The 13,087-nt window shown below is 37.1% G+C and overlaps 1 protein-coding gene and 1 long non-coding RNA gene across 9 annotated transcripts in view; both read right to left on the bottom strand.

Annotated features, from left to right (window-relative positions):
* Positions 1 to 12,763, bottom strand: part of LOC110184526 (ankyrin repeat and FYVE domain-containing protein 1-like) — a 189,089-nt gene extending 176,326 nt beyond the window's left edge. For 6 of the 8 annotated variants that reach the window (XM_086836621.1, XM_086836624.1, XM_086836619.1 and 3 more), the window contains exons 1-2: positions 12,280 to 12,763; positions 12,094 to 12,229 (exon numbers count right to left, since the gene is read on the bottom strand). In XM_086836621.1, coding sequence (XP_086692747.1) covers positions 12,094 to 12,097 — 4 coding nt within the window. In that variant the 5' untranslated portion in view covers positions 12,098 to 12,229; positions 12,280 to 12,763. Of the gene's footprint in view, positions 1 to 12,093; positions 12,230 to 12,279 lie in introns of those variants that run through there. The other 2 variants (XM_086836620.1, XM_086836626.1) reach the window with 2 other exon arrangements.
* On the bottom strand, positions 189 to 1,849 carry LOC147643131 (uncharacterized). The gene is made up of 2 exons (XR_015272521.1): positions 1,572 to 1,849; positions 189 to 1,511 (listed from the first exon to the last, which is right to left on the bottom strand). It is a non-coding gene; the product is annotated as an uncharacterized LOC147643131 (long non-coding RNA).
* Positions 12,764 to 13,087: the final 324 nt, after the last annotated feature.

Genomic DNA, 13,087 nt, shown 5'->3' with positions numbered 1-13,087 from the left:
TTGGGCTTAAACGGTTCAGAACTTTTCGAGTCTATGAAGGATGTAGACACGAACAGAGCATTTTTATATATATAGATATATATACTAGCCGGCCCGTCCCTGCTTCGCACGGGAATTAAACATTACATTTAGATTAGTCAATTTTAACACATTCATAATAATAATAATAATATGACACATATTCATCCTTTTTTTTCAATTATTGAGTTCATTACATTTATTTAGTTAGTGCTTCTCTGTAAACAATATTTGATGTTGTTTTATTTTGTGGCAGCAAAATAAATTGATTTTCAGGGGCTCCGACTCGCGATAGACCAACATACAGTTGACCATGAGTAAAACATTTATTTCGCAGATCGATCCCTACTAATTCGAAGGTTTGGCCTTGGGACTTGTTAATTGTTAATGCGAAAGATGTTTTTACCGGAAATTGAAGCCGTTTAAATGGGATTGGCAGATCAGTTGGGATCATCGGTATCCTCGGTATATAAGCTAGTTGACCACTTGCTGGGCCAGTGATAATATTTGCTACTATTAAATTGTCCTTTAACTCCTTAATAAGCAGCCTCGTCCCATTACACATGCTCGGAGGGTTTAAATTTTTTAAAAGCATGATTGGGATTCCTATTTTTAACGTCAATTCATGGGGTGGCAGTCCAGAAGGGTTCAACGAATTTAAAAATTCCTGTGGATAATGGACTGCATCTTCAATATTCGTTGTTTTTGTTTGGCCGGGGACTTTTTGAACAATCAGATTATTTATTTCATTGACAGTATCATTCTTAGGTGATACTATAGCCCGAGAACACAGCCAATGGAAGTCTCTTTCGTGCAAATTCTCGATATCAGGGTATACAGAATCTATTAAATTTTCCAAATTATCGAGTATTTGGCCTAGAGACTCATCCAGAAGAATGTCACATTGACCGCTTAAATTTGGAGTTGGAAAAATTCCTTCCCCAAGTTTTAGCAGTTGCTGTGGGAAATCGCTATCAGTGATTCCATGAAGATGAGCTCTCATATTTGTCCTTAATTTTAACGTTTCAATCGTAGTCCATATGGGAGACGATTTCAAGCATGCCTTGATGATTTCTGCTCGCGTGCCTCTGTTAATAACGGGTAGAGTCTGTCGAAAATCTTCAGCAAATACAAAAGTAATCCCGCCCATGACTGCAGAGGAGTTCCTTAGATCCTGTAAGGTTCTGTTCACGGCCTCTATATGTGCTCTATGGCTCATCGTGCATTCGTCCCACATAATCAATGAGGCGTCTTGTAGTAATTTACCAATTGGTCCATTTTTGCGGATTGAACATGTAGATTGTTGTTCAAGATTGACGGATAGTGGAAGTTTAAAAGTAGAATGAGCAGTTTTGCCATCCTTCAAGAGAGTTGCAGCATTCATCACAGCATCCCGCAAATGGATATATTCCTCGGACCGAAGTTTCGTCTGATTCAATCTAAGAGGCCTGACAGACCTGATTCATCCGGCCAATAACGACATTCGATTCGAGCTGTAATCAATAGTTGGATTATATCTGATCTTCTGCAAGCTGTAAACGCGCTTCAGCTACCCTTGCCCTGTCGCGTTCATTATTTTGAGAGTGAATCAAATCGATTGCTGCAGAACGCGACTGTCTAACTCTTAATCGTTTTCTCTCAAGCCTATCTGCTCGTCTTTCTGCTGATTCTTCCTTGTGCATCTGCATTGCTCTCAGCCGCTCAGTCTCTCGGATGGAGGCCCGTTCTTCGTCAGTTATATTCGTAATCTTACGTCTTTTTGCTTCTGTATTACGATTCCGACGACCCAAACTCTACTTCTTGGGTGGCAGGACTTCGTTTCTTACTGAACCTGAACAAAAAAATAAAATTTTTATCTCCAATTCCTTATTTCAATATGTTTTGAATGTTTGACAGGAAATGCTTTGGCTGCCTGTAGAGGGCGGTAGATGTAAGGTAGTTTTTTTATATTTTTTTCACACCTTGGATTACGTTATCGTAATTTTAGTAAGGATGCCTATTTTTTTTTTAAATGAAATATAGCCTATGACACTCAGGAATGATGTAGCTTTCCAACAGTGAAAGAATTTTTCAAATCTGCCAAGTACTTTCGGAGCCTATTCAAATCATACAAACAAACTTACATTACCTCTTTATATAATAGTATAGAAGTATAGATATATATATTCTTGAATATAATATAACTTTATGACTGGTGTCATAAAGTTTCTCTCACTGTAAAGTATGTATATTGTACACCAAAACACTACAGTTTTAGACAACACATCAATTTTGGTGTACTCATTAAACGCTGTACAACTATGAAGTGAGTAAAAACCCAGTCTGACAATACAGGCAATATTACCTTATTCATTCAAGCTTTGGGTTCATTCATATTTTTAGTTTGTATACCCTTGCCGCTCACTATTGCAGAATTGATAAATATAATAAAACAAACCAACAAAACTTAACAAGAAAAAAATTTTTATTTAAAAACAACGAAATTTTGCAGTTTTTCTTAGGCTCTTATATAAGATACTAGTCCTATGGCAGCCATAAGATATTGTAATCGATTTTATGTTTATACACATATTGGAAAAAAAATTAATGTGAGCTTTCATTACGTTTACCTAAACATTTTATATTTAAAATTTTACATTTCCCCATACATTTACCGAACGTTCCTATATATACTTATGTAAATCAGAAACGAAAAATAACTTAATGAGCAAGACAACAAAGTCTTCTGCGCATGTACAAATCTGTGTATGTAAAATTGCACACGCAATTTCATATTTCACTCAAACTCATAAAGCAAGTTTTGCAAGGGAGCGGTAATTAAATTTATTTAAAAAAAAAACACTGAAAAGGAAGGGGGCGATCCTGCCGCTAAAGATCCTGTATTGGAAAATAGCTCCCGCGACGCAGTCAGAAAATATATAACCCGTAGTGGTTAAATCATAAGTCGGGGCGTCGTGGAGCTCGAATAATTGGTTCCGCTTTATTACGCATCATACATAGTACTAATTATAGTAGTATTAAGCTAAGCTTAACAGTGCGAGAGCGGGCCCGAGAAGTGGAGCGCGAACTAGCCGTCACTCAGCTCGCTTAGCAGCGAGCGAAGCTCGTGAACTCGGGAGCGGGCGGAGCGAGTGGACGAAGGCCGTGGAGTGGCTGAGGAGGGCCGGGGAGAGGCGCAGGACCCTAGAGGTGGCGTCAACGTCGGTAGCGGATGAAGTTCGGTGGCAACCTCGGAATCGGTTGGATTAGACCTCTGATCAGAGCGTTCGCGTGGTGCGAAGCGGTGGCCATCTTCTCGAAGAGGACTGGAAAAAATGTATCATTTAGAGGAGCGGTCAATAAATAACGCGAATTGGGAGCACGGAGTCATCCGATGCTGCGATAGGGGTGCGGGAACTGGACTTCCAGGCATATGCAGGAGCGTGTGGTGATGCTGATTGCACGTCTTGCATCGGTCACCACTGCGGCACCTGTAAGGCAGGAGTGGACACTGGGGCAATCCCGCTGCTGATGGCCTCGTGCCAAACAATTCAAACAGAGTTGCTTTCTTCGGATGATATTTGACCTCTCGACTAAGGTCATTTTAAGGAAACGGGGACATTTTCGCAGGGGGTGGATTTCCCTGGAATATAGGTCACACCTTCTGGGTCTGGGTGTTCGAGTCACTCTGAAGTCGAAAGAATGAAGCCGTGGCGCTGGGGCCCTCGGAGTCGACAATTTTGGCGGAAAATGCCTTGAGTTGGTAGGCGTAACGTCGTCGATGGCCTCCATCGTACGATGGCGTTCGGTCAGAAACGTGTCTAGCTCGTTCCAAGTTGGAATTTTGTCCTTATTGTGGATAGATTGCTTCCACATGGAGAGCGTGAGCTTGGGGAGCTTCGAGGAAACCATGTACACCAGGAGGCAGTCCCAGGCTTCGACCTGAATGGCGGTCATCTCTAATGCCGCTAGACAACTCTGGATAGTGCCTTGCAGCTCCCTTAGCGCGCTGCCGGACTCTTGGGGGATAGCCTGGATGTTGAAAAGGATTTTCAACTGGCTGTTGACCAACAACCGCCGGTTCTCGAAGCGGTCGGTGAGGCTTTGCCAAGCTGCGACGAACCCCTCATTGGTAAGCGGGGCTTTGGAAACAATGGCGTGCGCTTCGCCAGTTTTCTTGGATAGTAGGTGGAACAATTTCTCCACCGGGGTAAGACGCGAGCTGTGAATATAAACCGCCGTAAAAAGGTCTCTGAATGTGGGCCACCGAAGACAGTCACCAGCGAAAGTTTCGGTGTCCACCGGTGGCAGGCGACAACCAGCCGACTCCGGAACGGACGTGTTTCGGGAAATCGGCACGGACTGGGAAGTGCCCTTTTCCATCAACTCTTGGAGGTCGGCACTACATCTTTCGTAGACCGAGAAACAATGCTCATATCTGGACTGGAGCATTATCCCGATGGTGGTACTCTCACCGGATGCCGATATAAGTTCACAACAAATATCGTAATCCCTTTCGACCTTTTCCCACAGTGCGCGAACCTGATCGCGACGCACTTTACACGTGGAAGGAGAGGGCTGGGTGGTTTCTGGGGCGTCTAGAGGTTGGATCTTTGCCTCGAATTGACTTGTCGTGGCACGAAACTTCCGCAACGCAATGTCGATGGCGGTTTGAGCCATTTTTGTAGTCGACCGAGTGAGCCTTGACGATGGAGCTGGGCTAGTATTTAAAGCTGTTTGCTCTTGAGCGGACAGCAGTGGACTTTCAGTTAAGCGGAGAGAGTCGCGGAGATGCGGACTGGGATCTTCCCAAACGGATTGACGGAATCGGCCGTAATTAAAATACAGGATTAATTTTTATTTTAATTTGACCTTACAATTCTTTTGTATTTCGGAATATATATATATATATATCTGTGAGTGGTAGTTCGGGTTAGTATTGAATAGTAGTGAATTTGCAAATTGAAATCCTTGTATTTTTTCTTAATATTCAATATATTTCGGACAAGGAGGTTTGCTTATATTTTGCTTAGAAAATTGGTCACGAAATGTGGATGGATCCCGTAATAAATTAAATACGGATTTAGGAATGTATTGGTCGGACATAATTAATTGTTGCCAAATTTATTCATCATGGATCCGAAATGGTCGAAATAAACCTTTGGCTTTTGTTTGAGAGAAAACTCAGTGGGTCATGCCGCCGGCAAAGCAGTGATGAGTGAGGAACCCAAAGAACTTAAGGGCAACAACAACACAGCCGTTGCGGCGGTTAAATTGAAGACAATTAAAAAAAACACTTTCGTTTGAGTTTGAGTTTCGCTGCCCAGCTCAGAATAGTGCGAAACTTACCCATAATATGTATGTATGTAGATTGTGGAAATCGATGCTCAGCGCAGAATAGCGCGAAGCTTGCCCAATATTTATGTATGTAAATATGTAAGGTTTGTATTGGCACAGTGGAGCGTCGAGAAGTGGACTGTATTGAATTGTGCGAACAGAAAAAATGTGAATGGATACAGCACAAAAATTTGCGAAAATATCGTGACAGCGGCGGACTGTTCGGCGAGCAGAGTGAATTCCCGCAACAGGCGCACACCGGCTGGCCGATATTAATTATGCCTTTCTTTTTGAAACACAATTTCACTGTTCACGGAGAACTTTTTTTTGTACCGAAATATTAGCGCGCGAAGAGCCGACTTGCGTGAGTGCAAGAGCGGCAAAGCTTTGAAAACTCGGTGGGCAGAGGCGTCGCCGCGAAGAGCCTCCTGACGTGAACACATACCAAAAATAAAAGATACTTAAATTTTTTTTTTCAGGGTTTAACTTTCTAGCAGATCTAAAGTGAAATTTTAAAGTCACAATGTTACTCAATGTACCATGAGCAGTCTCTCTGTGCGAGCGTCACTTTGTATCGGTCAACAGCTCATCGTAAAACGCTCAACCGAAAACCAAAACGAAGAGAATAGAAGTCGACTGCTCAGAACGAGAACGAGAGCGTAGGGAAAATAAATTATAGTTTAAAAAAACACGCTTTTTTAAATACCCGAACTAATAAGAAAAATGTAATTCCTAATTGCAAACAAAATTATTAAATTCAGAGCAATAGAATATAAACAAGATCACTAAATTCAGAGTTAAAAGCGTGGGGTGCATCTATAATCAATGTTACAATTATTCTAAGGGCAACAATCTGTAAGGGGAGAATTATGAAAATATAGAAAAATCTTACAAATAACAGTTTCACCAAAGAGTGTATAGAGTGGAAGATTTGTAACGCCATACGATTTTTTTGCACACAATTTTTTCGTGGTGGCTTTTGAACTGGCTCCAGGCTCTCTCACCAGCGAGAGAGCGCTCTAGAGCCAGCCGCTCTCTCGTGCCAGAAGCACTCTCACGCATACAGCGATGTTTTCGTGCTGCCCTGCAGTACCGCGTGTCATCAATAGCCTGTCATCAACCCGTCACAAACGCGCCGACTGCGACTTCTATAGAGTAGACGCTCTGTCGACTGCGACTTCTACCGAGTCGACGCTCTGCCGACTGCGACTTCTATAAAGTCGACGCTCTGCCGACTGCGACTTGTACGGAGCCTACGATCTTATGTTGCCATGGTGATTGTCTCTCTCACTGCCTCACTCACTCTTCAAACGAGCGAGATGAGCCAAAAGCAAATAAGTTAACAATTAAAATCGAACCAACTGTTTCGCACCCTAGAAATTTAGCATTTCTATGTGTATAATATATTATCATGAACAATTATAATGATAGTATTAGAAAAAAATATTCTTTAAATATAAAACGGGAATGAAAAAATAATTGCATATCGAATACATAGTTTGAGTTGCAATAACATTTTAAGTAACTTGTTGCCTAGTCGGATATATCCTTCATACCCTGTTTCCAATGGAAGCAGAACACTCGGACACAAGTTAGCCAAACGGGACTTTGTGAAACGAAACGAACAATAAGAGAAAAAAAACGGACTTGAGGATCCGTTTTTCCGGATCGTTGTTCGTTTTGTTGTTGGAGGTACGGTCCTTTTTTCCTTTCCTTTTTTCGTGTTTTCACTTGCAGTTAAATAGTAAGCTAAGTAAGGAGTGTGCGCAGGCCAAATTAAAAAAAAAATACATAATAATACATATACATATTCTGTCCAGTTTTCAATAATTGAAATTATATATCAGGTGAGTTTTTATTTAAAGATTTAAAAAAGTTTACTTTCGTATCAATTCTGTCTTCTATTTTGTGTACATCTTCCCCTCCTCCCACTTCGTGTCTGCATGCAGCTATTGTACTTAGAGTACAACATCGATGGTGCGAAGTGTAAGAAAATGCTTTGAGACCATAAGAAGTTCTACTCAGCACTCTTCGGTAATTATTTATTTTTATTTAGATTTTGATTTCGATTTATTTTCCATATTTTCCTTATTCAGATGCAATAAGTCAAGTTGATGCAACGGAGCCAGCTGCCAAATTCTGAGGCACAACACAAAAAAAGGAAAAGGGATGATGGCGTTTTAGAATGCGGTCCGAGCGTTTTCCAGTACCTCAATACTTAATTTTTCATGTTTATTATTATTATTTTATTATTATTATAATAATTATTATTATTTTTAATTTATTTTGTATTTTTATTATTTAACGTATAATTTTAATTTTATTATGTTACTTTTTAATAGAATATGAAAAAAGTGAATAAATTGAAATATGAAATCCCTTAATTATGTTTTGTAATTGATTTATTGTTGATGATTCATTGATGAATTGTTGATGAATTGACGATGAATTCTTGATGAAACATCGATTAATTGATGATGAAACATCGATGTTTCATCGATGTGTCATCAACACAACATTGATGAATCATCGATGAATTGATGAAATGTTGACGAAACATCTACATATGTGTCATCAACAAAACATCGATGAATTGATGATAAATTGTTGATGAAACATCGATGAATTGATGATGAAACATCGATGTTTCATTGATGTTTCATCGATGTGCCAACAATACATCGATGAATTAATGATGAATCATCGATTTATTGTTGATATTGATGACAGCCTAGGACATGCCCATGTTAAATTCATCAACAGTTAGTATGGCCTGTCATCGATGAATCATTGTCGTTTGAATCAAAAAATTAGCCTCATATTGCAAAACGAATGTATGGCCGTGAGGCATCTTATAAGTTATAAAGTCTTTGGTTGAACCTAAAGCCTTAGTTTTATATCCATTTTCAACAAAAGTAAAAAAGGACAGAGCTTTTCTTTACATAACCATGGTTGAGGTTATAAATAAAAGTAATGCGTAGCATAGTTATATGGTTGGCTAAGGAAGGTAAGTTAATTAGAAGTTTCTTAAAAAAGGAAGGTAATCTTTGGTTCACATCCATAATAAACCGTTTAGAGAAAAAGCAAACAAAATTTTTGAACCGATTCAATGCGTTTACTGTGGTCACTGTACTGAGGGCTCCCAACGCAGCATCCATATTCTAAGATAGGACGAACTAAAGAGGTAAATAAGGATTTAGTAACATAGGGGTCATTGAATTCCTTCGACCACCGTTTAATAAATCCAAGGACATTTCTGGCTTTATTCACCACAGCCAAATATGATCATAAAGTCAAGTTTGGGATCCAAGCGGACGCCCAAATCATCAACAGAATTAAATCTTTCCAAAGAGAAGCAGTTAAGCATGTAAGTCGCAAGCTTGCGAACGACACGAGAAAATGTCGTTAGGTTGCATCAAGAGCTGTTTGCGCGGCACCATATTTGGAAGTTATTAAGATCTGTTCGTAAATTTGACTGGCAAGCGCCTTATACTACTGCCATAGGAGTGATCGGAAAATTTTTCCAAAAAAAAAAAGATAACATTTTCAGTTTTCAACAGAATCTGAGATATAGCCAATTTATATAATTCTAAAAATTTGTGTACAATTTTATAAAATTCGAACTACTATATCATATAGCTCCCATAGGAACGATCAAGAAATTAATACAATTAAAAATTTACTTTTTCAGTTTTCAACAAATTTTTATTAAATTGGGGATATAGCCATTTTATATAATTCTACAATTTCGTGTACAACCATTTTGAAAATCGGACGACTATAACATACAGGTGCCATACAAACGATAGTTAGATATAGAAGAAAAATACAAAACTGTGATTGTAAAACTGTAAATATAAGATGTATAGGTAAATGAAATTAATGTAGGTATTATTGCATTGTTTTGTAACATACATATATACATATATATAATTTATATTGTATTGATTCCTAGTGATCGAAGTTCTATCTTCAAGGGTATATAACTGTGGCGTACCGAAGTTAGCTTTCTTTCGTGTTTTTAAATTATTTTATAAATATAATAATGTCTATTGTTTTTTATACACCGAAGTTTTAACAGGACAAAAACTTCTGACACACTTCATAGTTGGCTAAGGGGCTCATATAAAAAACTATATATGGGCAATTCTCCAGAAAGGTCCACCGCCGCAAAAAACTGGTCATGATGATCAAGACTAAGAAAATTTTTCATTTTCTAAAATAAGTTAAAAAAAAATCGATGTCAAACACGCGCAAACGCAAATAATTTTGTTTTTATCAAAAAAAAGGCATAAAAAATGGCATGTTTTGTTTTGATGCCAATCTCTTAAACCGAAGCATTTTGCTTTGCTTTTTGGCTTCTAATATGACATAAAAAACCCAAAGAGTCAATATGAAATGCAAAAGGACATATGCGATTACCAATTGTCGAACAGTTTTAATTTAAATTATCGCTTTCCAAAGTGTCGCGTGCGACCGGGAGTAAAATTGAATTTAAAAAATAACTACTTAATATTATAAAATCAAACAAAATACATTATTAAGAGAATTCATTACGTAATTCATTAAAATTTATTGTACTACAATTTTTCATCACGTTTGGCTGAAATCAGAGCGTAAACTGTTTTTTTGCAAATTTAACTTCTATTTTTGTCGCGTGCGAACGCAGTACATTTTAGTGAATATCTTGAAAACAAACAAGACCTTAGCACCAATTATAGTGCTAACCAAGACCTATACGATTCAATTTTAATAAAATTAAAATTAAGTCTTGGGACATGTGTTTTTTTAGTTTGAATACGTACGAATGTCGCATTCGACACCAGAGAATTGCCCATATATATAGTTATAATTAAAAAATTTTTTCGTTTAATAACATGTAAATAATAACTCGCGAGAAATCTTGACAACTGACTTTGAAAACATAGTTTTGAGAAAAACGCTTTCAAAGTTTTAAAAGACAATAAAAGAGGAACACAAATATTTTTTTAATTATATTAAATCGTCGATTCCTGGGCCTTTAAGTAGAGAACCTGCAGCAGCTGCAATGTCCAAGGCATCTTTTGGCTCCAGTCTTTAAAGAATCCTGGCTTCACGAGTCTCGTTGGCTAACAATAGATGAGCTGCAGCTGCGTTATACCTACTGCGCGCTCAGCTTATACCTGACTTCGAACGTCAACCTTTTCAAATCTGAATTTCTGTAAATGTTAGACGGATCAACAGGAAAATGTAGGAAAATATTCTAGGGATGTTATAGAATGTAAAACCTTCTAGCAGTTGTGACATCAAAATAAGTTTAAAATTTATATTAAGAAACAGGAATAACTAGTTATGTTCATATACATATCACAGAAGAAATAGAAAATTTTTTTAATTTTAATTTTTATATTTGCATTTATACATATTTACGTATGTGAAATTAAGCTTAAACAAGAAAGGAAGCTAACTTCGTCGCACCGAAGTTTATATACATATGTACCTTTGCAGGTAGAACTTCGATCACTAAGAATTTATATAATATAAATTATGTATGTTATATGTTAAAAATTCAGTAATGCCTGCTTTCATTTCATTTAGTTTACATTATTTAACGATCGTTTGTATGGCAGCTATGTACATATGTATGTACATATGTGGATAAATGATAGTTGTCCGATTTTCATAATTTCGAGAATATAAAATGGCATAATATAAAAAATTGCCAATCGTTCCTATGAAAGCTACATTGTATGTACAATATGAAATATGTAGTCGTCTAATCCGGTCCGTTCCGACATATGTATGTACATACATATGTATGTATGTATACAGCAGTAAGAGTATGGAAAAGACTACCCTGCAGTACCAGTCATTAATAATTCATCATCAGTCATGGCGGTATTGTTAATGATTCATCGACGAATGACCATACAAACTGTTGATGAATTTAACATTAGCATGTCCTAGGCTGTCAACAACAATTCATCAATGATTCATCAACAATACATCGATGATTCATCGACAATTCATAAATAAATTCATCAACAATTCATCGATGAATCATAAACAATTCATCAACGGCATGGTACTGCCGACGACTGCCATCTAGACTACTATCGTAACTGCATCGTGGGCAGAGCGTCGAAGTAGAAGTCGCAGTCGGCAGAGCGTCGCCTCGGTAGAAGTCGCAGTCGGCGCGTTGATGACAGTCGATGACATTGGCCTATTGATGACATGCGGTACTGCAGGTTAACTGCAGTCTCATTCAGATACTCAGATATTGCCAGATCGACTCAGCGGCATATGCTGATCAAGAATACATACATATGTATGTATTTATGACTGAAATGATAATACCCTGCAAGGGCATAAAAAGGTCTACATATTTACATACATATATGTAAGCCAGAGTTTTTTGTTTTGTATACATATATGTATATGTATCTACATACATGCTTACATATGGACATATGTATGTACATAAATTGTATTAAAAATGGTCTACACTACAACTGATCATTTTAAACAATAAAATGCGATGTGTGCAAAATACAAATTAATATGCATTACGCAGAAGTTTTTTTTAAATAATGCACCATATCTGCGTGAGAAAATTTGTAAATAAATGAACATAAACATATGTATGTAGGTATGTAAGTACATTCTTAAGTACATATGTATGTAGATATGTATGAATGGACGTTAGTGCCAGACATACTTTTGTTTACTTTTATGTATTGATGAACAATGCATACGATAAGTAACAGATTTTTTACATACCCATTATTACAATGAACCGAAATCTTTGATATAAAAGATGTCAAAAGTCTTTACAGAGGCGTCCACCGATTATTTTTATTGTTATCACCAGATGACGTTCACAATTGAACTGGTTCTAGAATTTACAATCTAAGATCTGAATAAAAACATCAATATTTATTCGATAAGTGTATATAATTTATTCACCCCCTTGTAATATTTTCACTAAACGGTGATCGGCGATATATTCATCCGGAATCACCGTCCCTGGCTAATTTCTTAACTAAGCCCCAGATATTCTTTTTTTTTACCATATACATATGCTTTGATTATTTTTAAATACTGGATCATTTTCTCAGCAGACAAAAAAGATTATTTATAAGAACTCATTAGCCATTCTTGCGACCTCTGGATCGCTGGGAAACTGAAAATATTGAATAAGCTATTTACATATTTGGGAACAGGTGAAAGCTTTTCAGCTGCGGTACATGAGTAATCAATGCCAAACTACTGATGAAATTAAAATTTGCAGTTCTAGGTTGTCATTAGTGACAAATTTATGATGATTCAACATATTAGACAAACACTTTATCGACACATTTAGCCGAAAAAAACTTGTTTGCTTAAATTGTGGGTACTCAATTTTTGGAGTTATTATATAAATGGCTTAATAAACTAAAAAGCGAACAATGAAAAAGGAACCATATGTGAAAACACAGAAAACTAGTTTCCGAACCTGAAAATGGAACCAACATAAAAAATACCAACTTAACAATAATATAAATTTACGGAATGAAGAATTTAATAAAGTCACTGCCCAATTACAAGAAAATGATAAATACTTGTACAGACCAATATAACGTGTACGTCAAATTAGCGTAAGTGAGTTGCCGTATGAATTAAACGGTGGGAAATGGAATTTGGGCGGATTTGTAATTTTTAATATATTTCGTAAATAAAAAACTAAACCTAAAAATAAAGTTTATTCAAGCTTTAAAAAAGACATTAAAAAATC

The sequence above is a fragment of the Drosophila serrata genome, unplaced genomic scaffold (assembly GCF_035046125.1).
Source record: "Drosophila serrata isolate PLE 108 unplaced genomic scaffold, ASM3504612v1 contig_291, whole genome shotgun sequence".
Classification (NCBI taxonomy): Eukaryota; Metazoa; Arthropoda; class Insecta; order Diptera; family Drosophilidae; genus Drosophila; species Drosophila serrata.
Note: the sequence above shows the minus strand (reverse complement) of the source record. Positions and strands in the feature narration are given on the sequence as shown.